At 38.6% G+C, this 17,701-nt stretch overlaps 1 protein-coding gene across 2 annotated transcripts in view; it reads left to right on the top strand.

The window, feature by feature from the left end:
* The window catches only part of Sema1a (semaphorin 1a), a 474,106-nt gene that overhangs the window by 442,302 nt on the left and 14,103 nt on the right, over positions 1-17,701 (top strand). For both annotated transcript variants that reach the window (XM_034979239.2, XM_034979238.2), the window contains exons 4-5: positions 3,387-3,495; positions 9,620-9,815. In XM_034979239.2, coding sequence (XP_034835130.1) covers positions 3,387-3,495; positions 9,620-9,815 — 305 coding nt within the window. The remainder of the gene's footprint in view (positions 1-3,386; positions 3,496-9,619; positions 9,816-17,701) is intronic.

Genomic DNA, 17,701 nt, shown 5'->3' with positions numbered 1-17,701 from the left:
ATTGAGCCTTAATTATCCGCAACAATGTTTTAACAACTATTTTCAGTACCCCTACCGGATACAATATAACCTGCAACATGAGTAGATATGTAAATGTTAACCACAATGCCAAACTAGCACAAAACCACGATTGCACAAAATATACAAATACCAATAGCAGTTTACGCGATGGTCTTCATACCAAATATATAGTCCGCGACAGGTCGAGATGATAATCAGGGTATGAGGTGGGGGGACGCCCCGCACCCCCGCATGTCACCTGCGCGTGTCCGCACTGAGTTAGCGCGGGGGCTGTGCGGGTGTGCGGGACGTTCCCTCCCTGATTGCCATCTCGGCTTGCCGCGTACTATACATTTTATTGTGTAAGCACTGGTCGCAAGTAGGGTTGCCAGGCCAAACCTAATCACCAATGGACAGACCAGCCAGTTTGGCCGGACATTTGGGTAGTAAGGCCGGACGCCCTACATTATTGAGGATTTTGTGTCTTACTTAGTATTAATAGGTACGACAAAAAATACTTATGTAAAATCAAGCTTTTTTTATTATTGTCATAGATTTTGTTGCCAGGCTGCACTGCCGCCTGCGGGAGCGACGGACAGTCGACTCGCCTGCGCTCGGCCACGCTCGTTTGCGAAATGTAAAAAGCCTAACAAAAGCCGGACACCGTAAAATAAATTTTGGCCGGACACGCAATCAAAAAGCCTACCTATGTTCGGCTTTGTCCGGACGCCTGGCAACCCTAGCCGCAAGGCTTCTGCACATAAACGACGTCCATGCTACGATGAAAACTAATAATAATGTTCTCCTGTGTGCTTAGTAAAATCTCACACTAAGCACACTGACCTAATTTCGGTCACGACAGCCGATTTCCACAAAAACTAATCAAGTATGCAGCACATATTATTATAGTGCACTAACACACAGTTTTGTGCGCAGACACAGGTACTTTATAGTAATACATATACTAATATTAATATTATAAAGAGAAGTTTATTTGTAGGAGGGAAACCCTGAAACTACTGAACCGATTTTTATATTTCTCTCACCAGTAGAAAGCTGCATTATACCTGAGTGGCATTGGCTCTATTTTATTTCAAAAAATTGAGATCCCACGAAAATTGTAATAAGCTACCTATCTATATTTCAATGAGATGACAATCTGCCTCGAGATCGGGGCAAAATAAGCAGAGCCAAAATACATTCTTTTTTAGATTCCGTACCTAAAAAGGAAAAAAGGAACCCTTACAGACAGAACATAGGCACAGAAGATAATATAATAGTATTAAACACAGGTTCTGTCTCTCGTGTCTGTCAAGAAAAGGAAAAATTTGAATCGACTGTTAGGCGGAACGAAGTTCGCCAGGGCGGCTAGTTTCAAATAATAATGTCCTCTCAAAAAATATTACTTACATGTTTTCCCTCGTCGCCTCTTGTTGTTACAAACGCTCTATTATTGTACCTACTAAGCTATTTATATCTCTTCTGCGACAAAAACGTGACCCGTTGGTAGTAAAGTAGTTCCCATCAAATATACTGCAGTTGTGCTTTGATATATAATGAAATGTATCGCCCGGATGGTCCACCTGGGACCACAGTGCTTCCAGCAACTTTCAAAAAACTTTTCTGATTAAACCGTAACCACAAACATGCACTGAATAATTAACTGGGAATAGTTTATTATTAGATACACACATAAAGTGCTTATTTATCACACGTTGACATACGTTTAATGTTTTATGTGTTTATTTATGTATAAGTAAAAGTCTTTTAAACAGCCTGCTGACAGGAAGTGATACACGACAGGTCGAGATGGCTATCGGGGTGGGGACGCCCCGCATACCCGCACAGCCCTCGTGCTAACCCAGTACGGGATAGCGCGGGTGACGTGCGGGTGTGCGGGGCATCCCCCCGCCTCATGCCCTGATTGCCATCTCGATCTGTCGCATATTATAAGTACCTAAATAGACAACGCAATTCTTTTTTAATTTCCCGCATGAAAATAACTAATGGCATACCTTCATAATATTTTCAAACCCGTGTAAATTCGGTAAATTAAATTCTATATACCTTAAAAGCATCTAAACCAACTTTTATTATAAAAGAAATAATATTCCCAATGCTTTGAAACTGTTCAACTGTACTTACGAAAATTGTATTCATAAAATTGTTGAAAGCATTAATTTAATTTGCAAATTGACTCCATAATACACAGCAATAAAACCATCAAACAACGATTCTAACTTTGGGAATCAAGATTAAGTTTAGTATCAATTCTAAATTCAGACACAGCTAAGTAAAGCCAACACACACACACACAAAGCGTTACGGAGCGATGAACATCTATAGTACGCGACAGGTAGATGCAGCAGGCAATCGGGTGGGGAAGCCCCACACATCCCTCACAGTCACCGCGCTAACAAAATGCGGGCGAACGCGGGTGACGTGCAGGTATGCGGGGCGTCCTACCGCCTCATACCCTGATTGCCATCTCGACCTGTCGTGTACTATACATCAGCGTGAAGCGACGTAAATGTGTCAAACGAGGCAGTTATACTTCTACTTCGTGGTTATAACTAATGATAAGACAATATAAGAGAGTCTTAGTTATACCTATAACTTATAATACAAGGATACACATTGCGTAGCCCGCTGCAGTTTGAGCAGTTTGATGAGCTTCATACAAAGCAATAGGTATAATTCCTTATTGTATTGCAATTTATGTTACACCTGTACGCGCGCGTTCCGTGCGACTGTACAGTTTCACGCGTTCTGTTTGTTTCAACCTCTTCTCGTAGTCTGCTAAATCTCTAAAACATTGTGTAGGTGAGACGCACCGGGCATCCAGCGAAATAATTGCCAAAGTTCACGGTAATTTCTTTATGAAATTTCGTCCCCAAATATCTTAATTAAGGGGTGAGACTTTCGCAATTATGTTACAACGCAGACATGCTCTCAAAATTTAATGAATTGTAACAACTTGCGGCAAACTTTCCACGTAACGCGGAGTTTTATACATACTCGTAGCATGGCCACGCCCTAAGAGCTTGACACTTGTGAATATTACATTGCTAGAATCGCAATTGTTGCGATTGACTGAATTCATGGTATTCTTGCTGCCTCGGAAAGCCAATGGTGAGCACTGATCTTTACTTTACTAATACAAGTACGCTGGGCTTGCGATTGGCAACTTGAATTTCGGCATTTTGACGCTGATAGCAGCAGGGAGCGTCATGTGAGCGTATTCGGAACTAAACGTTAGTGATGAGATTTGTCAACATAGTGTCAGCATTTGACACAGTCTGAATTTTAATTCCCGGTACTTACGCTTGTTTGTGGCGAAAGATGTCCCGTACCTTGTTACTAAACCGTGTATATTTTTGTTTCAGAAATGTTGTGTACAACCTGAGTCTGACAGACTTGAACGAGCAGAGAAGACTTGTCTGGTACTCAACAGAATCTGACATCGACATGTGCGTCGTCAAAGGAAAAGATGAAGTAAGTGAAGGACTAAATTCTTAGCATACCTACTCAGGACATACGCATTGGCTAAGATTTGGAATATCTTTAAAACAAGAGTGAATAAGCCTCTTCTAGGAATCTTCAGAGTAACCGACTATAGCTCTAGATAGGATGGCGAACCTGAAGTGGCAATGGGCAGGGCACATAGTTCGAAAAACCGACAGATCCCAAGGTGCCGCAATATCAACCTCGCACCGGAAAGCGCAGCGTTGGAAGATCCCCCACTAGGTAGACGGATGACATCAGGCGAGTCATCAGGTAGATGTTCGATATCGAATCAGTCGATAATGATGATAATGAGGTAAACGCGTCCCATCTTAGTCCAGCCTTCCTGGTTTTAACATACAAGTTAAGATGACTAAAAGGATTTCACTCTACCTCTCGTATCCTCACAGATTATTGGAATGCATTCCCACTGAAGTGGAGCGGAGACCATGTTCCACAGGTTCATCAAGTTATCGTTAGATGATAAAATTATTATCAATTCTATTACGTCTCCTCTGAAGAATCTGATTACTCGATATTACGCGTCTCCGTTCAGCTCTGCTCCACTCCGCTTCAGTGCAAATGCACCTTTATTACAGGATCTTCATAACCCTCGAATAAGCGATGCTCTATTAGTTGGCCCAAATTCCACACCCCTAGTTAAACGTAATCGAGCCAGATATTTTAATACAATAGAACAATAACTTTACTCAAACAATACCGACGTTACCTTGCGGCAAATAATTGAATTCGGCCGGGTCCAATATTGTAGGTATCACCGAATTCAGAATAGTTATAGAAGTAACGAGGATGTTACTGAGCAGTATCTAATGTAGCATTGCGCGTTATTGTAAAATCAAAATTGCATAGCATTACGATTTAATTCGAGCTGCTTTGCATGCTAGTTATCTTCTGCTAGATTTCTTATGCTAGAGATTCTTTCAAATTATTTTTGTACGAGCGTGATTTTAAAACCCGTAGACTCTTTGATTTTCCGAAATAATTTTTCTCTTTAGGATACGAGCTACCTCTGTGCTAAATTTTGTTAAGATCGGTACTGTAGTTGAGCTGTAAAATGTAACAGACTGATAGATAATTTCGCGTTGATACTATTAACTATAGAAGTATGGATTATTTGTATAAGTGAGTTGCTAAAAACTCTTTCGATCCCGATATACAATAGCAGATACCAATTCTATTACATTATTTAGAATTCTGTGGTAGATATATACGGCCGGTACTTGCATATGAAACGAGCCCGTGTTGGGAACATCTACCGAATGCCGGCAAATTAAAATACCAATCGAGCGGAAATTCGTTTCTATCTACATTTGAATCCTATTGCTTTTGTTATAGTTAGGTCTAATAAGGGTATTTTCTCTTCTCTCTGTGCTCTTTGGGAGTTTTATACCAAAATTTCATTAAAGTTTACCCATGGCCGTGCTATTCCGAGCTTATTACGTAGTCTAAGTAGGTATAGATATACTACACTATATCAATAAGCAATAGCAGCCACAGAAATTTTCGTACTTCGGTACAAAAAATAACTGTCATTTTGCACACCTTTTTTTTATTGCGTGATAGGCTTGCGCATGACGACAATCATGTTTAAATGATGAAGTCTAGATTGGAGTGCGCTTGTCTAGAAGTTGCCTGTTCACTCTTGCTTTGAAAGTATTTAGGTTATACGTGGCAGGAAATACGGATGTCGGAATGAAGCCGGACCTCTTCAAGTGTACTTGTATAATAGAAAGTTATGATATTATGGCCTAAGACGGGACGCGTTTACCTAGATGATGCCTATTCACTCTTGTTTTAAAGATACCCGGGTTGTAATTGGTAGGAAACACAGATCGTGCAAGAGTATTCCAAACCTTAGCCATGCGTATGAGGAATGATGACGCAAAACGTTTCGTGCGTGTACATGGTTTATTTCAGATTACAGATAGATTGATTATTTTCTGCTGTAGGTACCTAAACCTAGAGGTTTAATATGCTCTCTCTGTCCGTCGTCTCACGTTTATCTGCAAGCAGATTGGCTCGGTCGTGTCTCGTTCAGGAATTCATGCCTCAATTGCAACCAGTTGACAATCGCCAGACGTGCTACGACTAGACCTAGAGTTTAGATGCTAAACTGATTTAGGGATTTTATTTCTTTTGTTAAGTAACAAAAACATCTTCTTTAGGATTTGCATGCAGACCAAGTCCTTTGGTGTTCTCACTAGCTTTCAATATGGAGTTATTCAAGGGGTGGATCAACAAATTGTTGAAATGCCGGCAACGCATTTGCGGTTCCTCTGGTGTTGAAAATGTCTATCATCATCTATCCATCGCAAGCCTACTACTGAGAACGATCTCCTTTCAGAATGTGATGAGTTTAGGCATTGGTTCACCACGCTAGCCAAGTGCAGATTAACAGACTTCACACACCTTTGAGAGCGTTATGGATAACTCCCATGCATGCTGGTTTCCTTGACCGTTAAAGCAAGTGTTATTTAATTTCTTAAAACACACGTAACTCTGAAAAGTGCCCGGAATCAAACCTCCGACCTCCTGAATATAAGGCCAACGTCTTAACTCTAGTTTATATCACCGCGTATTAGTCTCTTAGTAGTATAGTAGGTACGTATGATCGGAGTAAGCGTGTAGGCAGATATAATCCCTCTTTAGAGTAAAGATACAGTAGCCACTCATATCCGTGGTGTATTTGGTCCATAAATCCTTCGCAACGTGTAGGCATTAGCAGTGTAATGGGAATTGCGGGTTGCGTTTAATGGCGGCCGACGCTTGCGTTACACACAGCTGACACTCGAGTGTGAAACCCGATACACGATGCTATGTTCCCGTTTGCTTCGATACCTTTACAGTAAATCTTATATCTAACGTATTTCAAACGCTTCCTTTCAAGAAAAGGACTATAGGGCCCTAGATATACTGACACCTGCACACTCACGTTGAGATCTATAATAGAGCGCACTATATCTTTACCAAAGAACAAAATAAATGGCTCTGACATCAGTAAACTTTACACATGTACTTTAGTTTAACACTGTTAAAAGAAGACAGCATTATATCGCGATATAAAATATAAACGTGTCTCGTTTCAACTGCAATTTAAATCTGAGCAATCAACTTCAGTAGTTTCTTCAATCAAAGCGAAGCTCCAGATTTCTAGATATACGTCACGGTTCACGTACAAATCAACACAAGTCTCCAAAATTTTGCCTCCTTTAAAACGACGCTTCTCAATTTCTGGCTATTGTATTGGATGATTGTAAGGTTCGGAATCGGTTCTTTGACGGATTCACAGTAAGGATAAACGGAGTTTTGTAGTAGGTATTTAAGAACCTACTCCTTTTGTTGAAGTCTGTTAACAGTTAAAACAGAGGCACATATTTCATTTCCTATGTTCATTCTAGTTGCAGTACAGTCCATTGATGCTCTTTGGTCAATATGTGTTTACAGAGGGGTCTAACAGACCGCACGCTAGGCTCCAATAGTACTTACCTATCTATCAGCCGGACATCTTGAGGCCTGTGCGGCAATGCTAATGTAATCATGGCCACATGCGCATGGCCTAGTCTGCCAATAGAATACGAAGAATACCTAAATAAAATATTATTATTATTATTATTTAATGGTGACTTTCATTGTCATACACTCTTTTCAATTTCAAGGGACAAAAATAACAAATCGAATTTAGCGAAATTCACGTGTTTGATAGGGGAAGGTTGCTATGATTGGACCATTTTACTTCACGGCTTAAAATTAAATAAACTTTGAGAGATACAATGAAACTAGTTCACAAGTTATACTTCAAATTAACTTTATTATTCACAAACGGATTTAATAACAGAACAAATTGCAATTTTTTGAGATGTATCAAAAAAACATTTTCTTAGAAGTTGCCTTCTTTGGACCATGGTCGCCTTGATTGGACCTCTAGGTTGCAATCAATGGACTTCAACTGATAGTTGCTAAAATATCCTGCGTCTCACTTCTTGAACAAGAGTTGGTGTTAATATAGACAGATTTTATTACAAGTGCATGAACTATTGAAGCTCGATACAATATGTCTAGTGCGAGATCCAATCAGACTGCGTCTTACTGTTCGAATGGAATTACCGACGAACGTCTAGAGGTGTATGGGAATGCAAATGTAATCATATCCACATCGATTGCATTTGATACTTGAACATTACTGGAAGGAATAGAATGTTTGACTTAAAATGACTTATTTTCTTCTAGTAGTAGGTATATAAATATTCTAGACTAGATGATGCTCGCGACTTCGTCCACGTGAATTTGGGTTTTTAAAAATGCCGTGGGAACTCTTTAATTTTCCGGGATCAAAAGTAGCCTATGTCCTTTCTGGGGTTACAAGCTATCTCTGTACCAAATTTCATTGAAATCGGTTAAACGGATGGGCCGTGAAAAGCTAGCAGACTAGTATGCAACGACCCCAAAAAATATTATTATGGAACTATATTTACTCTTGTATACATAATATATTCGGTAATAAATTAAATTATTTTTCAATTTTTAGTGTTTGTGTATCGAAGTCGGTTTTTTTTTTTTGTAAAAAAATTTTATTTCACAATTTTTAGTGGCCCCATGGAATTATGATATGACTGGTTAAAAATCTACTGTTTACTAAGCTATTACACTGATCGCGAGCAATTTACTCTTATCCGTTGAGGAGTTCCAGTATCTATCTTAGAAGATGTTCATCAGATCTTCACCAAATTTAAATGGGACCAACTTTGAAGTATACCCTTTCAAACAAAAAAAGAATTTTCAAAATCGGTCCAGGCGTCTTCGAGTAATCGGGGAACATACATAAAAAATAAAAAAAATAAAAAAATAAAAATTCCGACGAATTGAGAACCTCCTCCTTTTTTTGAAGTCGGTTAAAAATGGTTATTATACTTAAAACTAACAAAGGACGTGTATTTTCCGTATTTTGGAAGACCCTCTAATAATTACTGAGAAATACTTATTTTATTTGTAACATACGCAAATACTTTATTGAAGAAATCTTTTTGGCATTCGCTTAATACAAAAACCGGATTTAAGATAATAACTAACACACCTTTGTTAAATTCTGTGACAATTATTCTTCCACGTCCCGTCTCAGCCATGAAATATTGTCAAATAATAACACACCGCATCCAGCATGTTCTCTACATATTAAATTATGGAAGGCCTTATGGAGATTATCATGTCAGGCTTGACACCTCTGAGGCAATAATCCTGACAATGAAGACATGTACACTATATTAATTTAGATAATAGATATTAGGATGGCTTGCGACGGTCCGACGGACCGAAGGAACTGAACAATGGCTGTTAGTTTGCTTAACTTGGGATGATATTGGCTTTGGTATATTACTGTTCTATCTTGAATTGATTCTATTCTAATCTATAGTATTGGTCCGATGATGGAATCGAATATCGAGCCTTCTATACAATGGAGAGCATTCTAGAATGTTAGAGATAGCTCATATTATCTATTTCTCTAATACAAACTAAATACCTACCCAATTTATTATCTACCCAAAATATTTTTTGTTCAAATATAAATAGCTACGTGAGTCAAGTTCAATTGCCTCAGTTGACTTTATTGACCTTATTGACTTCATAGTCTTATCGATCAGACTTCTTTTAACGATTTAACTCTAAAACCGCAATATCATGTAGTCCATCACCGCCATCAACATCAAGCCGATAGACATTGGGTTCCCAAGGTGCTGGAATGGTGACCTCGCACCGGAAAGCGCAGTGTTGGAAGACCCCCCGCTAGGTGGACAGACGACAATAAACGAGTCGCAGGGAGCCACTAACTTCAGGCTACGCAAGACCGTGAAGTTTGGAAGCGCCTATAGGAGGCTTATGTCCACCAGTGGATGGCTATCGATTGATGATGATGATGTTCATGAGTCAATCGCCCTTTAAGGGCTTCCGTTACTTCTGTTGCAGCCTTTAGAATTCTTGCTAAAACAAATAAAGTCATACTAACTGATCCTTAATTATTATTACTGTTCACTAGACCTAAATTCCCTACATCCGATCTAAATCTTATTACATCCTCAAAAGTCCATATTTGTTTTTGCAGGAGATATGCCAGAACTACATTCGCGTGCTGGTGTCCCTCGCTCCAGGGCGGCTGCTGGTCTGCGGCACCAACAGCTTCAAGCCCTTCTGCAGGGAGTACAGCGTGCAGCGAGACTCCTATCACATGGAGAAGGAGAAGTCGGGCCAAGCGGTCTGTCCACACGACCCTGAACATAACTCTACGGCTGTATATGCTGGTGAGTACAAGAGAACCACCACTAATCTCTGCCATCTTTACTTGAGGTGACGCAGTACTTACGGTCGACCGAAATTGCCGGCGCACGTGGGTAACCTGTTTGCTTTTCACCTGATATTGTATGAGAAAGGTTGATTTTCCCCGAAATCGAGTGCACGAAAAGTGTTTTTGAGAAAAAAATACTAAATATTGTTAGCAAAGTAAATATATTTCAACTAATAAATAAATAAACTATGTCTAATGTTAAATTGTTTTAGAATTTTCACACTCATAATCTTATTTATTTACGCCCAAAGTTGTCATAAATTTAGTGTTAAAATAGGAATATTTCGAGGCTCGTAACTTTAAAATATTTTATATATCCATAAACCTATATAATGGCAAGACTAACCGATATAATACTTAGTTTTGAGCACTTTTGAGCGTACAATATCGAATAATTTAGTTATCACCCTCACCCTCCTATGTTTGTATGAAGAAAGTACCGAACTGCGCCCTCTTAAGGGGTATCTCTGGATAAGAATTTATCTCTATCTTTTATTTTTTTTATTCTCTCTCTCTCTCTCTCTCTCTCTCTCTCTCTCTCGGATCTCTAGGTATAGTTATAGGTGTGTGTCAAGGACGACGACCTTCTCGTATAGGAAGCCGTCATCGCTTATATTCCTGTGTATAACCCGTTGGTATAATATTTTAATCTAAATAACCGTTTACTAACACATAAAAAGGCCGCAATCAACCACATTCAAATGCCAGGACATATGACGCTTCACGGGCCAGTCTAAAGCCGATTTCGCACGAATAAGCCTCAAATGAATGGGCTAAAAGCGCCGATCCGCCGCTCACCGCGCGATTTACGTTGACACTAAGCGATTCATGGCTACTATTCAATCTTAAACACATCTCTCATGCTTTATTCTAAAAGCCTAAATTACAGAGTGTGGAGGTTTTACTATACAATTCAATTTTTCACAGTTCCTAAAATTACGTAGTTTATGTGTGCAAGAGGAAAATCTAGTAAGGCCGTTAAATATAGAAGGTAACATAAACAACCGATTAGGTATACTTAGGTATTTGTTTTGGAGAGGTTTTGTAGTGATACCGCTGGTTTTCAACAGAGTATAAATATAATATAGGTCAGCGAAATAGGTAATTCAATTATTCGTAGTCCTTGAAATATCGATGGCAACCAGTGTGAATAATTTTAAGTTCAGCTGATAGGTATTGTAACAGTAATTATGACTTACAATCTATGGCTAATAGATACTATACTAGTAGCTAAATGAGAAAGGCTAAGGATTATAAATGTGATAGTTCTAATTTGGGAAGCCCTACTTAAAATATAGCGATAAGTAAAAAGACTGTTTTGTCAATTGTTTATCGGAGATATTGTGATATTTTTGGAAAACTCTGCAATACTTACAAGTTTTAGACTATCAACTTATTAACCCAACTATCTGGAATTGTAAAATGAAGACTTGCCAGAGGCGTAAATGCTACCTTCTCAAAACGGTGTTGCCTCGTTGTTGCATAGCTATGAGGCAAGAACAGTACTGGAGTTTGTAAACTGAGTTGATCTGCTAGTCGATTCGCAAACTCCGGTTCAAGTGGTTGAAGCGAATTATTGAACTACTTAGCTCAATTAGATTAAACTTCTCGAATAGTACAGCTCTTTCATTCTCGTAATTCGATTGAATTAGCAGTGTTTTCTTATAAGTAACTAGCTTATGCCCGCGACTTCGTCCGCGTGGACTATACAAATTTCGAACCCCAATTTTACCCCATTAGGGGGCTATTTTCAAAAATTCTTGACGAATGTCTACGTCATAATAGCTATCTGCATGCCAAATTTCAGCCCGATCAGTCCAATAGTTTGAGCTGTGCGTTGATTGATCAGTCAGTCAAGTCACGTCAGATGATATCCACGAATTTTGGTTTTAAAAATCCCGTAAGAGCTCTTAAATTTTGAAAGAATTTCATTTCCGGGATGCAAGCTATCTCCAGACCCGCCAAAATCAATTAAAAGGATAGGCCGAACTCTTTGATTTTATAGGATTGCCAGCTACGCTACTCGTAACTCTGTGCAAAAGTTCGCCGTGCAAATGTAACAGATGACAGACACACTTTCGCATTTATGATAATGGATACTTTCACACCTTAAAATTTTAGTTAATAAAGAGGTACCTACTGCTACTATGAGGGAAAGATATTATATTATGACAAATAATGCGACCTGCCTTAATTTTTATTTAGCAATAGATTTTTTTCTTAAAAGCGATTCCTTCCAGTAATATTATACCTACTTGCAAAACACCAGTACCTATCTATTTTATATATTTTATCAACCATAGATATTAAATGACAAGATATGGTCAAGCGAAAATTTTTCACGATTTTGGATCCAAATAAATCAGCGCTACCTCTTAGATACTAATGAACGACCCGTTTGAAATCCGTCACTGAGGTTGCATTGGTGCTAAATCACCACTGAGTCGGTGCCATTTTGTTTGTCCAATAGCCCTGTCCATACAGTAGTATATAGTAATATATAAGTCAATGTTATCAACATTTTTTCTATTTTTTCAAGATCTAATTTTCACTTTCTTATCTTATTTTCTACTTTCTTGCGAAGATCTATAAATTCTGTTGTGGTTTTCACCGCACGGCCGCGTAGAGTCTACACGTGTTTTATTTATCCAATCTTAATAAAAGATTCTCATTTCAGAACATGGTATTCATATACATTGGACCACTCGATATTAACTCATATCTTTAGATGAATTTTGTAATGTCCTATTATTTTGCCAATACTCCGCGATACTATGGTAGAAAAAAGACCCAGTCCGGAAATTAGGGAAGAGAAATCTTTTTTATATCGAATGAACCCACTTTAACAGTCTGATGGCGTACAATAGCCACTCATTGTGGCGTTGGAAGGGATCGAGTACGTTTTGTAACGTGACAACTATACAAAATGATGTTGTATGGACGTTACGTAGGATGAGGGTTGGAAAATGTACAGCACATTTAATAAAGCCTAACCCTAGAAGATAGCAACGACATACAGACATAACTTACAAGTCTTGGTCGCCACCGTAACCTTCAACACCAATTTAAATAAACCAATGACATCTAGTAGTAGTATACAATATAGAAGTCGTTGTAATAAAATTGTTTATTTGTTTTTCTCTGTTAGTTAAACTTTACTATGTACACCACAAACTCACCGCTAAAACACCATAATTCTAGTTTTTTTCTTAGAAATATTTTCAGACAATTTGATTAGGTAGGTGTAATCATCAAAATCTGTTCAGTTATATTATCATTATTGAAAACGAAGTTTGACAAAGCGCTTTTGTGAGTGTTCGGAGATCAATTAATTATCATCATCAGATTCCATCTTAAAATTAAGATTGGCGCTCATCATCATTATCAAGAGACGTTCACTGCTAGACATAGGTCTCTTCTATGGACTTCCACACGCCACCCTGATAGCGCTGCCTGAATCCAGCGACTCCCTGCGACTTGTTTGATGTCGTCTGTACACCTAGTGAGGAGGGTCTTTCGGTGTGAGGTCGCCATGCTATAAGCACCTCGGGACCCCAACGTCTATCGTTTTTTCGATATTATAAATATATGCCCTACCCATTGCCTCTTCTGCTTCGCAAATCGCAACCCATTGATCTGGATACTCTGGATCTCTTACAGATCTCCTCATTTCTGATTTGATCGTGTAGCAAAGCTCACTCCATCGCCCGCCGAATGATTCTAAGCCGTCTTATAAGCCTATTTATTCAGTAATTAAATACCTAAGAACAGTAGATCTTGCACCAGTGTATTACCTTGAATAAGGAATATTTTGAGTGGGTAGATTTACAAGCGAAAGCTAATACGACATAAATCTCTCTTATAAAGAGGGAACTCATAAAACATGAGGAGACATAAGAACGTGTTGTGAGCATAAACACATAAATAAACTCTCTCCGTGACGAAAATCCGACGAATCCGGTAATATTTAGTTAGTGAGATTCTTTCTGCCCCAGAAACCATATGTTTTCCTCGTTCCACAGCCCTTCATTGTAGGCCCAGAAGTACGCAAGTTGGATAGAGCGAGATTATCCCAAACAAACAACGTAATTTTCTTTCGTACCTACTCACCTTTGTGGGGAATTTATTTCATTACTAAGATCGCATTAACCTTAGATTATTGGTAACAATGAGAAAAGTTAGCTTTAACAAACAGACCTTGGATGTGTTCTATTGGTACATGTTTTCAATGTCCCTTTCCCTATCTAATCCCCTCAGAGCTAAAATTTCCAAAAAATCTTACTTAGTGAGTGCCTACATCATGAAATGAACCTTTACTTTTTAAATTTCAAGTTCCTAAACCCAGTGGTTAAAGCTATGTAATGATAGATCAGTCGGTCAGTCAGAACAAATCTATTGAAGTCTGCGTAGAGTTGCTGCATATCAATTTAAACCAAAAATCACGAAGTTATAAAAGTTACTCGCAATACGTTATACCGGTGTGGGAACCGTCTAACTATTGCTTCTAAATGATCTATTGCATGCTTGCATAGTTGTTTTTGTCTAAAGTTCGGGTGACAATAGGAAATATTTGCGTAATGGCCGAACGCTATCTGCGTTCGGAAATTCACCCCAAAATAAACACTTAACAGCAACATCGGCGAACATCATCAATTACCCTCGCTTTGAACAATTTTCTTTGCGTTAGCATCCCCTTTGCAAATTCGTGCTCCGTGCTCGTTCATCACGCTCACAACCTAAAAATGACAGTCGCAGAAACATAATTATGCAAAAATATAACGTGAACATCCGAAAAAAAGTAATCAAGATTTGTGTGACAACGTGTGTGGTTTTTTCTGGCTTCGTAATTCGTTCATAGCGGTGGTAAAGTAGACTTTTTAAACTTAGCCTTACCATTTATCATGTCTTATGTTATTTTAGTTGTTAGACAGGCGTTCAACGTGATGCATAATTTAATGCATCATCACTTACCACCAGGTGAGATTGCAGTCAAGGGCTAACTTGTATCTGAATAAAATAAAAAAATAAAAAAAGTGGGATTCACTTGGCAGCCACCTAATAACTTTAGGTATATGATATTTATGTTGTTGTTTGTCCCTATCCCTGTTAAGTTATTATAATATGGATTTTTTTAATCTATTGAGAATAATAATATTTATAACCCTCTATATAAATTTTCCCAAACATTAAACTAGTTGTAGGGAGCCGCTGTATTCTGTTCAAGACCATGGCGTGTGGAAGTCCCTACAAGAAACCTATGTCTAGCAGTTATAGACGTTTTTGTATTTGAACTGATAATGATGATGATGATATAAATTTATCAGTAAACAAATCTTTCTCATTATTGTAAAATTCTTATAGTTTTATAAGATAATTTGATATGTATCTACCACCTACACTCTACATTTCTTTATTTTTTCCTGGGTCTAAGGTTATCTGGCAGAAATAGCTACTAAGGCTGCCTTTTCTATCATACCTACTTCTGTTTTTGTTCTGTTCTTTTTCTTCTTTGATAGTTCAAATAAACTGAACAACAATAACAATTTAATAGTTTGAAAGTATAAACATAGGTAATGTTTCAATTTTGATCAAAATCAGCTCATAAACTTCCTCAGCTTGTCTCAAAATTCACGCGGGTGAATTTGAGAGCAAAAATAAACTATATGTATATATCACCTAAGAATTCGTTTTACTAAGTAAAGATACGACCTATAGATACGCTAGTATAACGCTGCGTCACATCGATGGGTAGCTATCTACAGACGATAGTGCTCCCATGGGGCATGGCTTAATTGGTGCGGATCAATAGTAGATAACTAACCGTACCCGAGCTGTAATGGACGCCCGTGTGCTTCCTGTGTGCACTATTGTACACTGGACTAAGTGACGCAGTGTATTAGTTATAATCTAGCTGATGCCTGCAACTTTAGCCGCGTGGACTTGGTTTTCTTAATCCTGTGGAAACTATAATTTTCCGAGAGAGAAAAAGCAACTTATGTTCGTTAGAACTTTTTAACAGACAGATAGATGCTAACGGCATGCTGACTTTACTATAGGTACTTGTATGAAGTGTTGAATCGACGATGTATGTGATCAGTACCCCTATTATAAATGTGAATGTATGTTTTTTTATTGGTTTATTGGTGTGTTGGTTTGTTGGTTTGTCCTTCATTCACGTCGCAACGGTGCAACGGATTGACGTGTTTTTTTCATGGGTATAGATAAAGACCAGTGACATCTACTACTTTCTAGTCCGGAAAATCAAAAAGTTCCCACGGGATTTTTAAAAACCTAAATTCACGCGTACGAAGTCACGGATATCAGCTAGTTTTCTATGCCTAAATCAGCCTATTTTCGTCCACTTCTGGATAACCTAACACTACGGAATATGGCCTTCCCTACATCGCCACCACATATGGTTCTCCAACTTCCCCATCAACCCACTACCCGTCAGGTCATCAATCCAGTGGGCTGGAGATCGATCCATGCTACGCTTATTAGTATGCGGTGAGCGGTCCCACTCTAGAAAACGTCTGCTCCAGTGGATCTGCAACAGACATGCCCTACTGACATAATTTTTATCTCATTGTTGTTACGATTTTGGGAGATGAATAGAAAATGGAGTAGTTCTAAAGAGCGGTAAACGAGAAGCTCCCTAAAAGACCCGCAGTTTCGCTACGGAACCATAAAAGCGGAGTTATTGTACTATTCCCCGAGAAACTTGTTCAGAATTCTCTACCAATTAAGAGAGCATCGTTAATTACTATATATTAGTTGACTATTACTGCAATGGGTTTCTCTTAACGACTGAAGCACTGCAATGCGGTATATTGCACTGAACAACCGACCACACTATACGTAACGCAATGAATTTAAATCCAACAAACCATTCTACGTTTTCCTGTTTACAAAACAGAGTTCAATGTTGCGCGCAGTGTTTTGTATATCCGACTTAAATTCCGACTGAAACAAAGGATGGAGCGTATGGTTAGTAGGCAATTTTCCTGATATTTATGAGTCGTCATGGCACTGCAAATACGATTTTCGGATATTTTTTTCATTGTTATGACGTTATTAAAAATAGCTCTCACCTCTCAATGAAAATGGCGTGATTAAAACAACATTATAAACTATATATGAGAATATAGAAACTAACTGAACTAGGAATTGGTCTCACAACACTCCCGAGCGTAGGTCGAGCTGTAGGTATGGTCCGCGACAGTTCGAAATGGCAATCGGGGAGGGAACCCGCCGCACCACCGCACAGCCCCCGCGCTAACCCGGTGCGTGCGGGCGCGGGTGACGTGCGCGTGTGCGAGGATCATAACCCGATTGCCGTCTCGGTCTGTCGTGTCGAGTAGGCATTATAATATGTAGTTTCTCAATCAATTTTTATGAATTTCTCTCTCTGCGTTGTTCAATTGATCACAAGTGGTAGAAGGTTTTATGTTGATTTCTCTTTTTTTTTAGAGCTTTCCATCTTATCATCTTCATTACAACTAGTAATGATGGAATTTAGTGAACTATAAAGTTTTACCATTAGATATGTTTTCTTTGTCAATAATAGGGTATTTCGAGCCAATGAAGAGTCACCGCGATCTGAATTTCACTGTGAAATCCGGTAACTCGATACGCACTATCACTAATACACTGAGTAACGAGCTATCCGTGAACGCGGCTCGAATGTTGCCGAACCATTAATTACCCACCTGCCTGTTACAGTTTACACTTTATGATGAAAGCAAGATGTTTGATAGAATCTAAATCTAAATATATAAAAGGAAAAAGTGACTGACTGACTGACTGACTGACTAACTGACTGACTGATCTATCAACGCACAG

This window comes from Maniola hyperantus, chromosome 20, assembly GCF_902806685.2.
Source record: "Maniola hyperantus chromosome 20, iAphHyp1.2, whole genome shotgun sequence".
NCBI classification, from domain to species: Eukaryota; Metazoa; Arthropoda; class Insecta; order Lepidoptera; family Nymphalidae; genus Maniola; species Maniola hyperantus.
The sequence above is the reverse complement of the archived record's forward strand: the minus strand, read 5'-3'. Positions and strand labels throughout refer to the sequence as shown.